The following is a 16,487-nucleotide window of genomic DNA, read 5'->3' as shown; positions in this document are numbered from 1 at the left end:
TTAGGTTTGTCAGTCATTGAACAATACAGTGTTCCATTGGCTACCAAATTGTGCAATAGGACCTTACAATGTAAGTTTTTGATTTCAAAAACAAGCCTGATTAATTTGCTGAGTCAAGGTCGTATTGAAGTCACTCTCAAAATGTCTGAGGCTGCCCCAGTTGACCTTTTTCCACAAATGGTGAGTGCCTCGTGATTATTTCTACTCGTGGGATCATGGGACGTTGTGGATTCATCTGTCTGCAGTGAGGTGTATATGGATTCATATTTTTAAAGTTTGGAATGCCCAAAGTTTTTGCATTGCACTTCTTCCTTTTCCCCACGTCAACCAGATGTTTGGTTTGAATCAGAATGGTTTCCTGGACTAGATTCCAAACCTATTGTTCTTTCTAGCATCTATTATGATTCTTCTTATTGCGCAGTTAAAGTTTCACTTAGTGCAGAGCAGCTAGATTTATTTTGGATTGCAGGTTCCTGGCCACATATTGCAGTTGTACCCTGGTACCCTGGTTAGAGAGAGTGTCTAGCATGACTGACTGGGTGCAGCATGAAGGCAGATATTTTAGTGAAACTACAAGGCCTTGGCAGATTCACTTGTTTAGAGTCATGCTGTAATGAACCTGCATTAGTTCAGTCTAGAATCTCTGATATACATATAAAAAGACATCCTCTCCTATCTTCTGTTCCTGACTCTTTGTGTCTGATAAGTTTGATTTTGGTCACATTTTGAATGCAAAACCTGTTGGAACTTTCTACTAAGTTCGATTATCGGACTTTCTGAGCTGACTATCCAATGTCTTCTGAGGCGGAACAAGGATTGGCTAACATTCCTGATTCATTAATCAAATGTTGGGTCATGGTTCCTTGCGATTCCTCACCCGTGAATATTCCACTCTTAGCAGTTAAACGAGCAAATGATACCTGTTGTATGGTACAAGACCTTTGTACACCAGTACAACAGACAGCTCCCTTAGTTCCAAATTCATCAACTATTTTATCTGGTATCCCACAAAATGTGTCTTGTTTTTCTGTAACTGATCTGGCCAATGCATTTTTTAGCATACCAGTCCACTATGATTCACAATACTGGTTTGCATTTACCTTCAGAGGTAAATGATATACATGGACTGCTGTGCCACAAGGGTATACAGACTCTCCCTGTTTGTTTTTTGTTGAACTAAGTCGTAACATTGAGACCTTTGTTCCTCCATGTGGTATGCCCATAATTCTTTGATATATTGATATAATGAATCCCGGGAGGCATGTGAAACAGACACATTGGCTCTGCTCTGTTTCCTTGCTGAAAATGGCCATAAGTGTTCATCTGAAAAGTTGTAACTTTGCCAAAGTTCAGTTAAATATTTAGGTCACATTATTTCAGAACAAGGTCGCTCTACTGATCAGCCACAAATTTCTTCTGTTCTCTCCACGCCTAAGCCTGTTACTAAAGCACAAGTCATGACTCTATTAGGTATATTAGGCTCCTGTCATGCATGGATCATAGACAATGTTGAGATCTCACAACCCATTTCTGACATTGCGCACAAACACAAGTTATCAAAGAAAGACCACGTGACATGGACCCCAGAGGCTGATGCAGCCTTTATACGTCTAAAAACCGTCTTGTCTGCCTTGTGTTTAGGTAATCCCGATTACACCAAATCACTTTGTCTATATGTTGGTGAATCCAGCGGCTACATTTCTGCTGTTTTGACACAATCACTTGATGAGAAACGATATCTGGTTGCATTGTACTCCAGGCGATTAGGCCCCCGATGTTCTAGCCTGCTCAGATTTAGTTGCTATGCACCTGCTACATGTCCATGTGACCTCTGCGCGGACCACCCATTTGACTAATGCTAGGTTGCTGTCATTGCAAAATATATGACTCTCAATAGGTCATGTTACACTGCACCGCTGTAATGGTTTTTAAATCCTGCAACTGTTACATAATGAGACTACAGGTGTGCCACATGAATCTTATTGTGTTGGACACAATTACAAAACCCAGCCCTGGCTTGACTGACACACCTGACCCAATTTCCGACTGATTTTCTTCTGTTGATGGCTCATTTCTGAGGCTTTCAGATGGCTCTGTCTCTACATCATATGCAACTGTTTCTATTAACTGGTATCTAATCTCTCGTCTGCAATCATGTTACTATGTTGTATTTCCATGTGCAAGTGGAAATCTCACACTTCAGCCACAGACCCTGATAGAGCCGGTTACCTAGCTAAGTGTTCTGCACAATCTCTTGCTGTATCTGTTGTTCAAATGTTATCAACAGATGCGACGATTTCTCTTTCGTCTTTATCAGATGTGTTTGATGAACACAGGGAAAACTAACAACCCCTTTGCTTTCAGCACATCTGGAACCAGTTTCCATTTGATCGTGTCATGATGGACTTTATTGAATGAACCCCATGTCATGTTGACATGTTTCTAAATGTTTCCTCGCAGGAAACGTGATGCAGTGGCAGTGGAGAAGTGTTTAGTTAGATTCCTAGGTGCGGAGTACCTAGAAAGCTAACCGCTGGCAGTGGCATACGTTTTGTAAATAAGCTAATTTCTCATTACAGATGGATATAAGAACTCACTGCGCTTACCACCCACAGAGTGGGGGTGCAGTGGAAACACTTAATCAGACAATTAAGCAGAAACTGTGCAAGGTGATGGAAGAGACAGGGATGAACTAGGTACAGGCTCTGCCGGGTGTGTTAATGAGTTAATGTGTTGATCGTGTTAATGACCGCCTAACCAACAAACAGGTCTGAGTCCTCATGAAGTGCTGACTGGAATGCTGAAAATTCCGGAGCGTTTTCCTTACAGGGCTCCTGAGCATGGATCCCTACAGACAAAATGATTGCATATAGGTCTAAATTATGCAAAACTCTGAAGTTTGTGCATTCATAGGTGAAAGCAGCATTGTCTAGAGAGGCTCCTGGAGCTATTCACAGCCTGTAGCTGGGAGACCTACAGGGGGTTGTTAAGACCTGGAAGAATCTGAGAGGGCTGGGCCCATGGCAAGCTCTCCTGACCACACTGACAGTTTTTAGAGTTTCAGAGACAGATATGTGAATACACTGCTCACACTGCAGAAAGGTCATTCCACCCAGCATTCCAGGAGGGCAGGGAACCCTGCCTGCTGTAACACCACTGGGACGGCAGGGAACCCCGCCTCCTGTAACACCGCACGGAGGGCAGGGAACCCCGCCTCCTGTAACATCACTGGGACGGCAGGGAACCCCGCCTCCTGTAACACCACTGGGACGGCAGGGAACCCCGCCTCCTTTAACACCGCACGGAGGGCAGGGAACCCCGCCTCCTGTAACATCACTGGGACGGCAGGGAACCCCGTCTCCTGTAACACCGCATGGAGGGCAGGGAACCCCGCCTCCTGTAACACCGCACGGAGGGCAGGGAACCCCGCCTCCTGTAACACCACTGGGACGGCAGGGAATCCCGCCTCCTGTAACACCGCACGGAGGGCAGGGAACCCCACCTCCTGCAGCATCAGCCAACGTTAACGTTGCTCTAAAGCTGATGTTTGGCTTCACCTGGAAACATCTATTCGGCATTCCAAGGAACTGTAATTGCCACAGAAGAAAAGAAAAGACTTTTAGTGAAAAAACAACCAAATGATTCTGTGCAAGAACATGATTAAACATGTGAACTTTGGTGTGAACTTTGACTAGTGATCTGTTCCCATATCCAGATGACTATGATCCACAGAACTATGTTGCATGATTGCTCATCTCATTAACAAGGTATCTTTAACCTGTCAGCGTTATCCAGACATTTCTATGTACCTTTTGTGTGATTACTATTTCAACTGAGCATATATATAACTATGCATATATAAAACTACATTTATACAATAAAATTATTGTACTCATGCATCATACTTTATTTGTGTTCATAATTAATTTGTGTTAAGTAATATCAAAAGTTCAAGCTCTGGCTGAATGTGTGTGAGAGGGCCTCTTTTTATGGGCAACTGGTTAAGTCTTCTTTGTCTCTGATGACCATGTTTAGGACCTTTAAATCTTCATGTCTGAATTTTCACTTTGGGTGTTGTTCATTGTTAAAGAACAGTAATATCCACCACAATATATATGTCTATTCTCCATAACAAAGAGTTTTTCAGCTCCTTTTAAAGAAAATGAAATGTACGCAGGTTGGCCCAGCGTGAACATTGGTTCATGCTGGGATACAAGTGGGTCAAGGCTTGCTGTATATATTCATCCTTAAAATATATTAATGCCTTAAACTCCATTTTACAAAAGTCATACCAGGAAGCACTGAAGGGATCCATTTATTTATGGTCACAGTCTGTATCTTAAAAGGTCATAATTTGTCTTAATTATTCATTCAAATGAATGCCACACTGAAATGGATGATTAAAGATGAATACTTAAGACAGAGGCTTATTACAATAATGTACACATTATATAATAATATCCATTTATTTATTATATAATAATAAAGTATTTATTGATCCCCTTTTAACACAATTTGACTGGCATCGTTAAGTGCATTTTCAAAAAGATAAATAAAGATTTATTATATTTATTAATGCCATAGCCCATATGGCTACAAAAATCATGAAAACAATACCGGTCTTTCTGCCAGTGCGCAGGAAGTGCACTGGATCTAATGCATGGCTAATGGTGGTGAAGCAATGCTTGTAGCTGTGTGCAAAACAATGACACATCAAACGCAACCTTCAACCCTAACAAAAACAGACTCTCCCTCTTCCTGCTGCATTTCCTTTCTCTCTCTGCCACTCTCTCACTCCCTTTTTTCCACTTCCTCGGAAGAGATGCAGAGGAACAGGAGTGGGCTTCAAACAATGTGTGTGTAATCTGGAAGTGTGTGTGTAATCTGGAGTTGTGCGTGTAATGTGGAGGTTTTTTCACATCATTGTTTGTGTGGAAAACCTTTCATCTCTACATAAAGGTCTCGGCAAGGGATTACTGCCTCCCGGGAGTGTCCCACATGCACAGTGTTGTTGATTTGATGCAAGTTGTGCACCTTGGCTGAGGAGGCTAACCCATCCCAAGAAGGCCAGACACCCAGCTCCAGTGCAGAGATCTGGGAGGAGAACAAGGTTAATTACATAGTCTCTAGGGAGTTAAAGAGCAACACAGTGAGTATAAGAGGCAGCATTTCGGCATCAAGACAACCCTGATCCGTGTGTGCTTGGGCTACGTGAACAAGGCAAGAGCAACTCGCTGAACCCAATGGCTATTTTGTTCCTCCTTCGCTCTTTAATTCATATAAATCACACATTTTACAGTGTTAAATGTTATTTGTGTCTAAGATACAGGAACAGCTATTTACAGTACATCATGATCACAAGAAAGTCTTAGAGCCTGCAGCGTTGATCTCAAATCTACTCAAAACTACTTGGTCTTGCCACTCCTGATATTAGCAGCTGTGTGTTGATTGAAAAGCATCCTTGGGTTCTGAAAAAGGCACTATATAAGTGTAACTTCATTCATTATTCAGTCATACTCAACACTTCATCAGAGTCTCAGCCTATGGTTTCAGACATGAAAGAAACAAAATACAGCATGCAGCAATACATTACACAAAATAAAAGTGCTTAAACAGATTGTGTAAATTCCTAAGATGCATACAGTAAAGGAGGAGTAGTAACATCTACAGTCAGCTAGCAGCTTGTAGTCAGTTACTGGTCTAACAAAAAAAAAATCATTTATCTTGAGACTATTGTGCATAAAAAAGAAAATTCCCAGCAGAACTACCTGAACCATGCAACACAAGGAACAGATACATTCACACCATCTTGTCTGCAGGGACAATATATAATTGTCTCAAAAATAAAGGTGCCTTGTTTTTGCCTACGAAGGAGATATGTTTGAAACCTACCTTCATTAAAAAACTGAACTGCAGTGCCTGTCAGGGCACATGTCATGTTTACATGAATACTTTTCTCATATATTTTTCATATCGACAGACAAGAGTGTTGATCGTACAATGATGTTTGCAGCTTCTTTTTATATTGTATGGTATAATAGAACTTTGTTCTGTTGATGAAGACCAGCATAATCTTTTTTTAAAATCTCTTTTTTGGCCACATCAGTGTATTTTTAAAATAATGTTCATTAATCCATATTAACAAATATTTATAAAATACAGATGTCTTGTGTCACGGCATGGCCCCCTCCTCCTAGACTCCTCCATATGTTTGTTTAAGAGTGTGTGTGTGTGTGTGTGTGTGTGTGTGTGTGTATTTTAATCATTTGTGTGTGTGTGTGTGTATGCATGTGTGTGTGTGCACACACACACACACACACACACACACACACACACACATATACACACACACACACACACACATACACACACACACACACACACACATATACACACACACACACACACACACACACATATACACACACACACATATACACACACACACACACACACATACACACACACACACACACACACATATACACACACACACACACACACACACACATATACACACACACACATATACACACACATACACACACACATATATACACACACACACACACACACACACACATATATACACACACACACACACACACACGTGCAATCTCCTCTGCTGGTTTCAGACCTGCAGGTTCCCCCACACATAATCACTACATAATTACTCATTAGACGATGACTCATCAAAAGTGAGGAACAATAACAGATGTGTCGTACTCTGAAGAAGAATTCAATAGCAGGCTGAATTTACACAAAAACTAATTAAAATGCAGTGGCAAATCATTTCTTCAGTTCGCCATCACTGAACTTGTCAACTGAGAACTCATGCGTGCGTTATGTAAACATCCCGTGGTAACGATTAAAAGTAATAATTCTACAAAACTCAAAAGGCAATTTTTGCTCCTCTAGAAGACGCAAGGCAGCGAATGATGCGCATACGTCGCCGGTTGAACTCAAAGGAACAGTAAAAGGCACCACATCCAGATCAACTCGGATGATGAAGGACAGAGTGCAGCTCAGCGGTGTGCTGGCAGCATGGCCCGGAGGATGTGGGACCTCGCCGGCGCATTACGGAGGTGGTCTGCTCTTTCTCAGTAGGTCATCAGTGACTGTAAATGGAATCGCGCTCGCCAGCGTGGTGGGCCGAGTCCAGACCCCCACCAGATTAATTCAGCTGATTGTGTCATAATGTCACATTCATTAGACGATGGAGTTAACACGCCAGACCTATGGCGAAGCTTTTATTATGGGTCTCCAAGCAACCAGAGCATTCAACACCCCCCCCCCCCCCCAAAAAAAACCCCTAAAACAAAAACCAATGGTCTATCAGATGTGGATCAGATACCAAATGTACTCGGGGGACGCACTGATAAAATATACAGAGCACACAAGCTGGGGTGATGTTATCACTGTCAAAAAGTAATGACTTCGGTGTTGCGGACTGATGGCAGTGGTAGAAATGCAAGAATGGGCAGAGGAGAGACAGGGCTGCATATGAAATCTGCGAGGTGAATCTCCTCAGTGCCTCGAGCTGGAGGACGGTTTGGAGACCCACAGCTTCGGTCTGGAGCAGACTCGACGTGCATAAATTGGGAGCGAAAATGCCGAGGCCATTGATTAGCACGGAGATTCCCGTTCTTTTCATGAAAGAGTGCGACATTGGTGGCACGGAGGCAGCCAGAGGGGAGTGAATGTCAAGAGAATCTTTATTCTCCATCACGATCGGCCTGGGCGAACTCAAACAAAGAGAAAAAGAAAGAAACCTGCCCTTTGGTGATGGGTGTAGATTAGCGCAGGAATCGAAGGCGCAGGAGAGCAGGTTCGGGTGACGGCTCCGGGCGTAGGACAACCGGCAATGTGCAGCATTGGCTGCAGGAACCTTCAGGCTTACGGGAGAACAAAAGAGGTCAAACGAGGAACAGGTTTGTGAAAGAGTTTAATAAGTAGGTGATTGGGACCGTGGCAGGTATGTTTGTGTGTGTGAGTGAGTGGGTGTGTCCCTCCTGCAGGATGCCCGGCGCACCGTGACAAAAAGTTTGAAAAAGTTGAGTGATGCAGTGGTAGAACTCTTTTAAATTGAAATGTGCTTTCTGGAAGTGGACACAAAACTCATATTTCATGTTGCGTTTGTAAGAGGATTAAACGCAACAACTAAACGTTTACATACACCAACACGCAGATAAGCAAACCTAAATACCATCATACATACATGCTAATAAACTACGTGCACTGTCATGTGCTCTCGCCCACATCGTCATGCTTCGCACAGGCTATTAGTGCGTGTCTGATAGTGTGTGTGAGAGCTGAACAGTGAGTGTGAGAAGCACAGTAGTGCATGCATGGGAGTTTATTGGTGTATGAAAGGGAGTATGAGGGTGTCTGTATGAGACTTGGTATCATGAAAGTTTGCATGATAGTGAGTGTGAGAACAGTGTGTGCACAAGAGTTTGATGTCGTGTGTGAGACTATGATAGCGTATGCCTGAGAGTTTGAAGTAGTATGTGAGAGAATATGTGACAGTATGACATCATATCAAAGATTTTGAGTATGATGCATGTTTGTGTGATTATGACAAGTGTGTGAAAGAAGCATGAAAGTCTAATGGCCTCTCATACAAACCCACCCACACACACCTCGATCTCTACTCCGACTTCAACTGTAATAAAGAAAGATGCACCCACAGAATTCGTCAGGCCTGAGTCCATGTTTGGTGATGGGTTCTTTTAAGATGTCACTGTTCTCAGCAACAGACAACCACAGCCATGGCAAAGACCCTCTGACTCTGGCAGTCGCACTAAGACCAAACACATGACTCAGACACGAGAACAGAAATCTGCCCCCTGTTCCCACACGGCACAGAGACAGGGGAGCAACCAGTCATGTACCCATGATAGAGAAATCCACACTAGGGAGAATGATGGACTGAAGGTGTCAGAATGGGAGGCTGTGGGCTTATCCTTTACCAATGAAGATAAATATCTGGTTGATATTTCAAAATGTCTAAATCATGAATTAGAGCAAATAAACCATGTAGACGTGTAGGTGATGGTTCATACTAGTGAGGACTTCCATAGCTAACATAGTGAAGTTATCAGCACCAAATCTTTCTGTCTCTCTCTCACCCCCCACAACCCCACCACCACACACAAAATGATTCACCTTTACGGCAAATTTATTTAAAGCCTGTTCACAGACTCTCTATGTAAGCACTAAAGGACTTACTTCAGAAACCCGTGGTTATATTACCCTAAGGGCATCTTGCTTGTGGATTTCAGCTCTCGCAGGATTGAGTTTCATAAAAAGAACTTCTAACTTGAAGACATATGGCAGACATAACAAGTGGGTCCTCTAAATGCATGGAACTTAATATTTAAAAGAACTCTGCAGAAATTTTGAAACAAAGGGAGATTTTGACTTCCAAGATATTCCAAGATAATGAAGCATTCTGGATCCTCCCTTATGAAAAATGAATACCAGACATGTTTTGTCTCAGACAGAACTGAGTCAGACCCTTATGGTCTTATTGGCTTTATAGAAGGATAGCCATTTGAGTATCTGGGTGTGAGGCATTGAGTGATATGTTTTCTAATACTTGATCCAGGCTATACTTAGGCTGGTCTGTCTGTTGTTGTCATTTTGGTGGATGGCTGTGTGTGTCAGCAGCTGGTGATCTGAGCCGCTGGCATTGTTACCAATCCAGTTCTGAGCAGTACTCAGCTTGGTGGCCAGTATTCCCGATAGGCGCGTCCATGTTGTGGACAGGCAGGTTAATGGTCCGTAGTTGGATGGTGTTTGTTCTTTGATGGGGTCCTTCATGATCAGTACTGTTCTGCCTTCGGTGTCCCACAGAGCTGTTAGTTTCTTTAGCCAATAGGCAAAATTTTCCCTTACGAATGTGGATTTTCACTGACAATGATATACGGAAAACTTCTTCACCTGGTTTTGCGCTGCACTCTGGGGTCCCGCGTTTAATTTCCATACAGGGAAGTGCCAAACATGAAAGGTCATGTGACCCTAATAAAGTGGCCATTCAGTGTATATCGAGATGTACTGTCCCCACTGCTGTTCTGCACAGGCCTGAATCCTCTCTGCCAGGTCATCACTATGACTAGGTACAGGTACACTTTCAGAAGTATTAACTCAAGATCCGACTTCCAAAGACTACGCCAGCTAGCGGGAGGAAATGGGCATGCAAAGTGTAAGATCCAGTCCAGGGTGAACTGATGAGGGAGTTCCTCAGTCAGATGGGGGACCTGGTCACCATGGAAACAGAGGCAGGTGCCATGGCAAGATAATCCCCTAGTCGAAGGACAGCACTGAGTCACTAATCATGGCAGCACAAGATCAAGCACTAAGCACTTGATTGATTGAAGCAAAGAAGATCTAAGATGCAGACTGTGCAATGGAGCTTCTGAGACAATCCAGCACTTAGTACCAGGATGCAAGATGCTTGCGGGGAATGAGATGCAAGGAATATGAGCTGGACATCCCATGTCCAAACAAGAGGAAGCATCAAAGAGTAGTGAAGAACAACAAAACTAAGATCCCATGGGACCTCTAGATCCAGTTAAACAAGCAGTGATGAACAAACCAGACATGGTGATATTGGACAAGATGCAGACCCAAGTGATGGAAACAAATGAAGGAATATGAGAAGCTGGGAAAAGAACTGAAGGTACTGAAAGAAGAAATACAGAGAATGTGGAAGGTTAAAACACACACATGCACACACGCACACACACACACGCACACGCACTCGCGCACGCGCACGCACACACACACCCACACATGCGTGCGCGTGATCTCCTCTACTGGTTTCAGACCTGCAGGTTCCCCCACACATAATCACTACATAATTATGTGTGTGTGTGTGTGTGTGTGTGTGTGTGTGTGTGTGTGTGTGTGTGTGTGTGTGTGTGTGTGTGTGTGTGTGTGTGTGTGTGTGTGTGTGTGTGTGTGTGTGTGTGTGTGTGTGGGAACCTTTAATATTCTCTCAATTTCATCTTTCAGTCCCTGGAATTTTTCCAACTTTTCATATTCCTTTAAATTGATGTTTACATCACATGGGACTGTCATGTCTATTTTAAATTAGATTTTTATAGCATTAAATACAGGAACATTGCTATTTTGCAACCTGCAAATGTCTGCTGAATCTACCAATTCTACTGAAACCATTTGAGTCTGGATGACTTGAAATAAAAAGGATTTTGACATCCTTTTGCTGGCTGGTCCAGTTGTAGTGCCAAAGCTTCCACAAACTCACCTCATCCCATTCATAACTAGGCACAGCTAAACGAAGAAACGCGCACCCATGTCATTTTCGTGCACATTCCAGTATCATTAAGTGATGTCGCTATGGAGACCTCACCTCCTCCATGGTACAAGTTTTTGTCAGCCACTGCACTGCCATAGAGAGCAACTCTGCAGGGTCAGGGGTTAAGCACCTGCGCCCTCATTAGCATGTTGCCCGCCCCCATCATTAAGAAGCTGCTGTCTCTCCAAGCCTCCATACGCACTTATTACCCTCCGTCCTTCTAAAGGGATTTTACTGCTGGAGAAGCAGCTTATTGGATTTTTATATTGCCTGGACTGAAATATACTGCTACAGTGCTTTACGTTTTTACAAGGTGTTGTGCAAAGCACCACTGGTCAGTTAAAGATTTATTTACTTAATACAAGATATATAAAGTCAAATGTGCGGCTGCAGCAGCAAAGTGTCCTGACATGGCAAAAGAGGTTAAGGTTTATTATTCTGATAATTCAGCACAATAAATTGGGAAGTCTTGTATTACAGTGACATGTTATAACCAAGGGTCTCACTATTTACAGTATGAGTGTTTATATCAAAAGCGTTATAATCCATGTAAACAAAATGTGGGCATCATTTGGTCATGCTTCCATAAGGCTTGAAAGATATTAACCAGGTTGAACTGTTCCATATATTGTCTATATGTTGTCATGCATGCAGAGAATAGATTTGCAAATAGGGTCCCTGAACATGCAGTGTACATACTGGTACTGCTGTTAGCACTGTTTACTGCTGTATTGTACCTGTACCTGTACTGAATTCATAAAGTTTGGGAAATAACACTAAGGGCTATATTTTTGCCAGACATTTTCGTTTACTGACTGACTGTACCATTGTTGAAAAGAGTCTGTCATATTTCAATAAAGATGGCTAATGTTAGCAGAAAAGAGGTGCAATACTGGGGACGTGATGCTCATGCAACTGCCGCCTTTGTTCACAAGCTAGCGTCTTTTTGGGACATTGCAATAAAAGAAGGTTGGTTATCTAAATGTTGTGCCATTGTGTTTGTACATGACTGAAATACTATTGAAATAACTTCTTGTGTTAAATGAGGGCATGAAAAAATGCACCGTGTCATGAATGTCTTTTGTAGGTATGTAGCTACTTCCCGCATTTATGCTGCCTTCGAGTCATGTCGGAAATATCGCATTTACGAGATGAGCGCACATGAACGCCACAACGCCCCGTTTAATAGAGGGCAACTCTGATTTTTCCTTAAGGCCCGACTAACCATGATCATACCATGATCGACCAATGGGGGCGTGCGAGAAGGCGATAAATATAAAGAATGGTCACAGCAAAACCAGCTGTAACCAGCTGTACACTGCATGGCCGCTGTAGAAAGCAAATGAAAGCAAAAGACTAATCCCAGACATTTTCAGACATTTTAGAGATCCCGACCAGACACTCTTTCAGGTCCCAAAAAGAGGACATGTCTAGGAAAAAGAGTACATATCGTTACCCTGGTAACATGGGTGAAATGCTCGTGATGGTGTCCATGGGGATGAGATTACTGTAACTACTAATCACGCATGCTCTGCTTTGCCCAGCGTGGGGATAAAAGTCAGTTATTGCTGACTGTGCCGTTAAGTGTTTCAAGGAAAAGACTACATTATGATTATCTCTCTTTCTCAAGGGTAATATTGAGTCATTTATTTCCGTGCCCTCTCCATTGTTGACATGTGTGTAAACAAGTGATCGTGTTGAACATTTACTGTTAACTAGGGCCGAAACTAACAATGCAAAGTGCATAGAGGCCTATTTTGGCGTTCTACGCTGCAGATTAGCTTGCAAGATGGCAGGCCTCTAGGAAGCAAGACTTTTTCTCAGCAGTAGGAAAGACACTGAGGAGCACTCGTGTTCTGTGGTTCCTTTAAAGATTTCCCCGCGTTTTAAAGAGGTTGACACACAGGCGAAAGGTGTTGTGCATGGAGGTCTGGTAAAACTAGGCCTGCCCAGGATCTCCTGTTTGCTTCCACAAAGTTGCAAGGTGAACTGAGGTTCTCTGAGTGCCAATCGACCACCCCCCTGGCCCACTCAAATGGCCACTCACGTTAGCTACTAATTAGGGTGCAATTTGACCCTGTTTACAAAGTCATCATTACTGCCTTAGTTATTGTTAGTGGTCACCCCCAGTTCCTTTCGCCCCCTCGGAGAGCAGAGGAAGCAGGCTTGGAATCCCCCCGGACCCCCTCCCTTGTGCCCCGCTCCTGTGCACACGCGGCTGAGCAGACAGGACTGAAGTGGTATTAATTACAGCCACTCCACGACAGGCACCCTTTCATCCCAGCAAACCGCAGGTCTATATGCGAAATGCCGGCGGTCTGCCGCACGCCTGATGGTGTCGGACTGGTTTTCAGCTGCAGGTAATAGTGTGTCTGGTGTGGTGCTAGGGAGGCCTAGCAAGACCGCACGGAAAAGCTGTCGGTGTCGGACTAGACTGCTCTGGTCTTGAAACAACGAGGCAGACTGCTTGTCTAGTTTTACACTTTGAATCTATGAGCCATGTAATCAGACTGATTTCTAAAAGGGAAAAAAGAGTCAGGGTCTTATTTAAAGCTCACAGTGACAACGATATGGAAAGAGCTGGAAAAGAGTGCAGAATAAGTCTTTTATCTCTTCTTTTTGTACATGCTTAAGAATGCTTGTAGTTACATAAGAAACCGAGCCCTTGGTGTGGAATGCTTTGAACCAGAATTGCATTCCTATCTAATACAATAGCACACAGAGAGTCTTCCTTTCTATCATAATCTTGTCAACAAAAATCAGCTCGGTGAAAAAACACGTGCGCTAATCATAATGATGCAAGCGTGTGTACGTATCCACGACTGCAGATGAAACAGGAGGACGAAACCCTTCATTACGAAGCCAAGCTGCATCTGCCTTGATGTACGCTTCTGTATGCAGGGCATTTAAAAGGATTTCCTGAGTGTTTGGTTAGCTGAGAATAATTTAGCAAAGCAAGATAAAAGTGACTCTTGTAGGGATGGCGGTGCGGGGGTTTGGGTGTGGGGGTGTTGGGAGCACAAGAGCATCGCTCTGTACTGATAGCAACACGGAGCGGGCGAGCGGAAAAGCAGAGACTGACGGGGGACGGATTGACCGTGCTGCACGCAGCGGTGTGGCTGCGCTGGTTTCCAGCGCTCCAGGGGCAGATGGGAGCTCTTGAAGGACTCAGGGCTCTGCAGGATCAGTATGGCAGTATGTCTCTGGAATAACTGCAGTGTGTGGATAAAAACACAGAGTTTTTTTTTACGCTTGGTAACATTTAGAATAGCCCAGAAAAATATCATCTTGATTAGTTTCAAATTAGTCCATAACGTTTGAAATACCTACCTGGTACAATATGATGCTTTCAGGCTTGAAAATGAATGCAACAGGAGAAACCCAAGAAAATGCTGCAGCACAGAGCAATGGCCCATAGACAGATGCTCGCAAGATGAGGTATTTGATAGAGACTCCAACCACTTAAGACGCTCTAAACAAGTACATCTGCCAAATCCTGTAAATGTAAATGTAGATCCTCACAGCACATACTGACAGTTCCAAAACCCTCAGGCACCCAAATGTACTGACACTAAAGAAAAGTGAGCTGCTTTTTTTTTTGGCTCCTACTAGAAAGTTCAGTTATTCTTAGAGGATTAAGAGATGGACAAAGGAGTTCTGGAATCTGATAAAAAGGCAAGTATAACGCTCTTCCCTGTGTCGAAACACCGAGTGCCAACGCGGCGGACAGGCAGAACACGAGACAGTCCTCACCGGTCCTGCTGTTTCCGTCAGCAAAGCCCCCAATGGCGCTTGACCATGAAGAGCAGACTGAGCTCCATTCAGCTCGAATTTCACGAATCATTCATCATCCGTGCGTCCGACGCACTCGAGGATGATGTACTGCCGTTATGCAAGCGGGTGAAATGAAAGGAAGCAAACTCTGAAAATGTCAAGGTGGATTAAATAAATGAAGGAGGAGGTCGAGGGTGCGCAGATAAGCCCGGAGCCTTGTGAGAGGGGAACCGGGTGGAGGAGAGCAGAGGAGCCATTCAGACGGACCCACGCTAACGATTCGCCTGTAGCTGTCAGCAGACCTGGAGGAGGACAACTGGAAGCCCTTTTATAGGTTGTTTGGGTTTTGTTTTGTTTTTTGGTCTGCTCTCCCACTCTATCTCACTGCTTCCTGTCTGCATCATTGCAGACCATATGAAAGGCAACCAGCCCTAAAGCAGAGCGCAAAAGAGAGTGAAAACCATTCCGAGGCACATCAGATGAAACGTCGTGGAGGGCAAACTCCTGAAAGCAAGAGAAGAAGAATGCAAAGGTTATCCAGCCTTAAAATCGGAGATTACTGCAAGCTGTGCTCCTCTGTTGTGCAAACCTTAGGCGTTACCAGCAAGGCCACAACTTTGGACCAAAGCAAAAGCAGAGTGCCTACCAGCTCCTCAGCCCTAAAGGCACACACATGGCCCCCGAGGAATCAGGCTCAGGTGGCCAGCTCAAAATAAAGCAACCAGCTTCAGCCGTGAGCAAAGGCCTGCTGGGACGGGGAGGGGCGGATACAAACAAACAAACAAAAAGCAACAGCCTTTGTGTTCATGTCTGCAGAGGATAAAGTGCATTATGAAGTGATTAATGCTAAGCCAGTGCTCCCTTCCCCGCTGTAAATCAAACCTAACTCACACAAAACCATTCCTGCAACCTCTTAAGAGAATTTGCATGAGCGCTGTACCCTCGCGCTGCTGTCTGAATAAATGGGACCGGTTGGACATCTGCAGGGATGAGGACGCATGGAGGGAAGTGAGCAGTGGACCCCATGCCACCTGCAGCTTTGCACTGCAAGTGAATGCAGTGAATAAGTGTGCTAAAAATGCAACAACAACAGCAACAAAGATATTCTCGTGAACAACACGAACAACACCCGCCAGGTGCATGCACAATTGATATGACTGGCGAACACAATAATTGGAGCCCCAAAAATATAAGTGACAGACATCAATATGGCATTACCTGAGCACTGGAAAAGGAAAGATGTGCAGCAGAAAAGGGAGAATAATGTCTCTAAGCTTCTGGATTATGTAAGGTAAAGGAGTGCCGTCTGTGGAAAGCGTGGACACAGAGGGGTGAGAGACCAGTGCAAACTGAAGAGGGAGCCAGGCCAGTGTGTATGTCATTACTGTGT

General features: G+C 43.9%; 1 protein-coding gene across 2 annotated transcripts in view; it reads right to left on the bottom strand.

Annotated features, from left to right (window-relative positions):
* Positions 1 to 4,504: 4,504 nt before the first annotated feature.
* The window catches only part of LOC113573751 (rab effector Noc2), a 45,010-nt gene continuing 33,027 nt past the window's right edge, over positions 4,505 to 16,487 (bottom strand). For both annotated transcript variants that reach the window (XM_027004239.2, XM_035527194.1), the window contains one exon: positions 4,505 to 5,094. In XM_027004239.2, the coding sequence (XP_026860040.2) occupies positions 4,916 to 5,094 (179 nt within the window). In that variant the 3' untranslated portion in view covers positions 4,505 to 4,915. The remainder of the gene's footprint in view (positions 5,095 to 16,487) is intronic.

The sequence above is a fragment of the Electrophorus electricus genome, chromosome 6 (genome assembly GCF_013358815.1).
Source record: "Electrophorus electricus isolate fEleEle1 chromosome 6, fEleEle1.pri, whole genome shotgun sequence".
Taxonomy (NCBI): domain Eukaryota; kingdom Metazoa; phylum Chordata; class Actinopteri; order Gymnotiformes; family Gymnotidae; genus Electrophorus; species Electrophorus electricus.
Note: the sequence above shows the minus strand (reverse complement) of the source record. Positions and strands in the feature narration are given on the sequence as shown.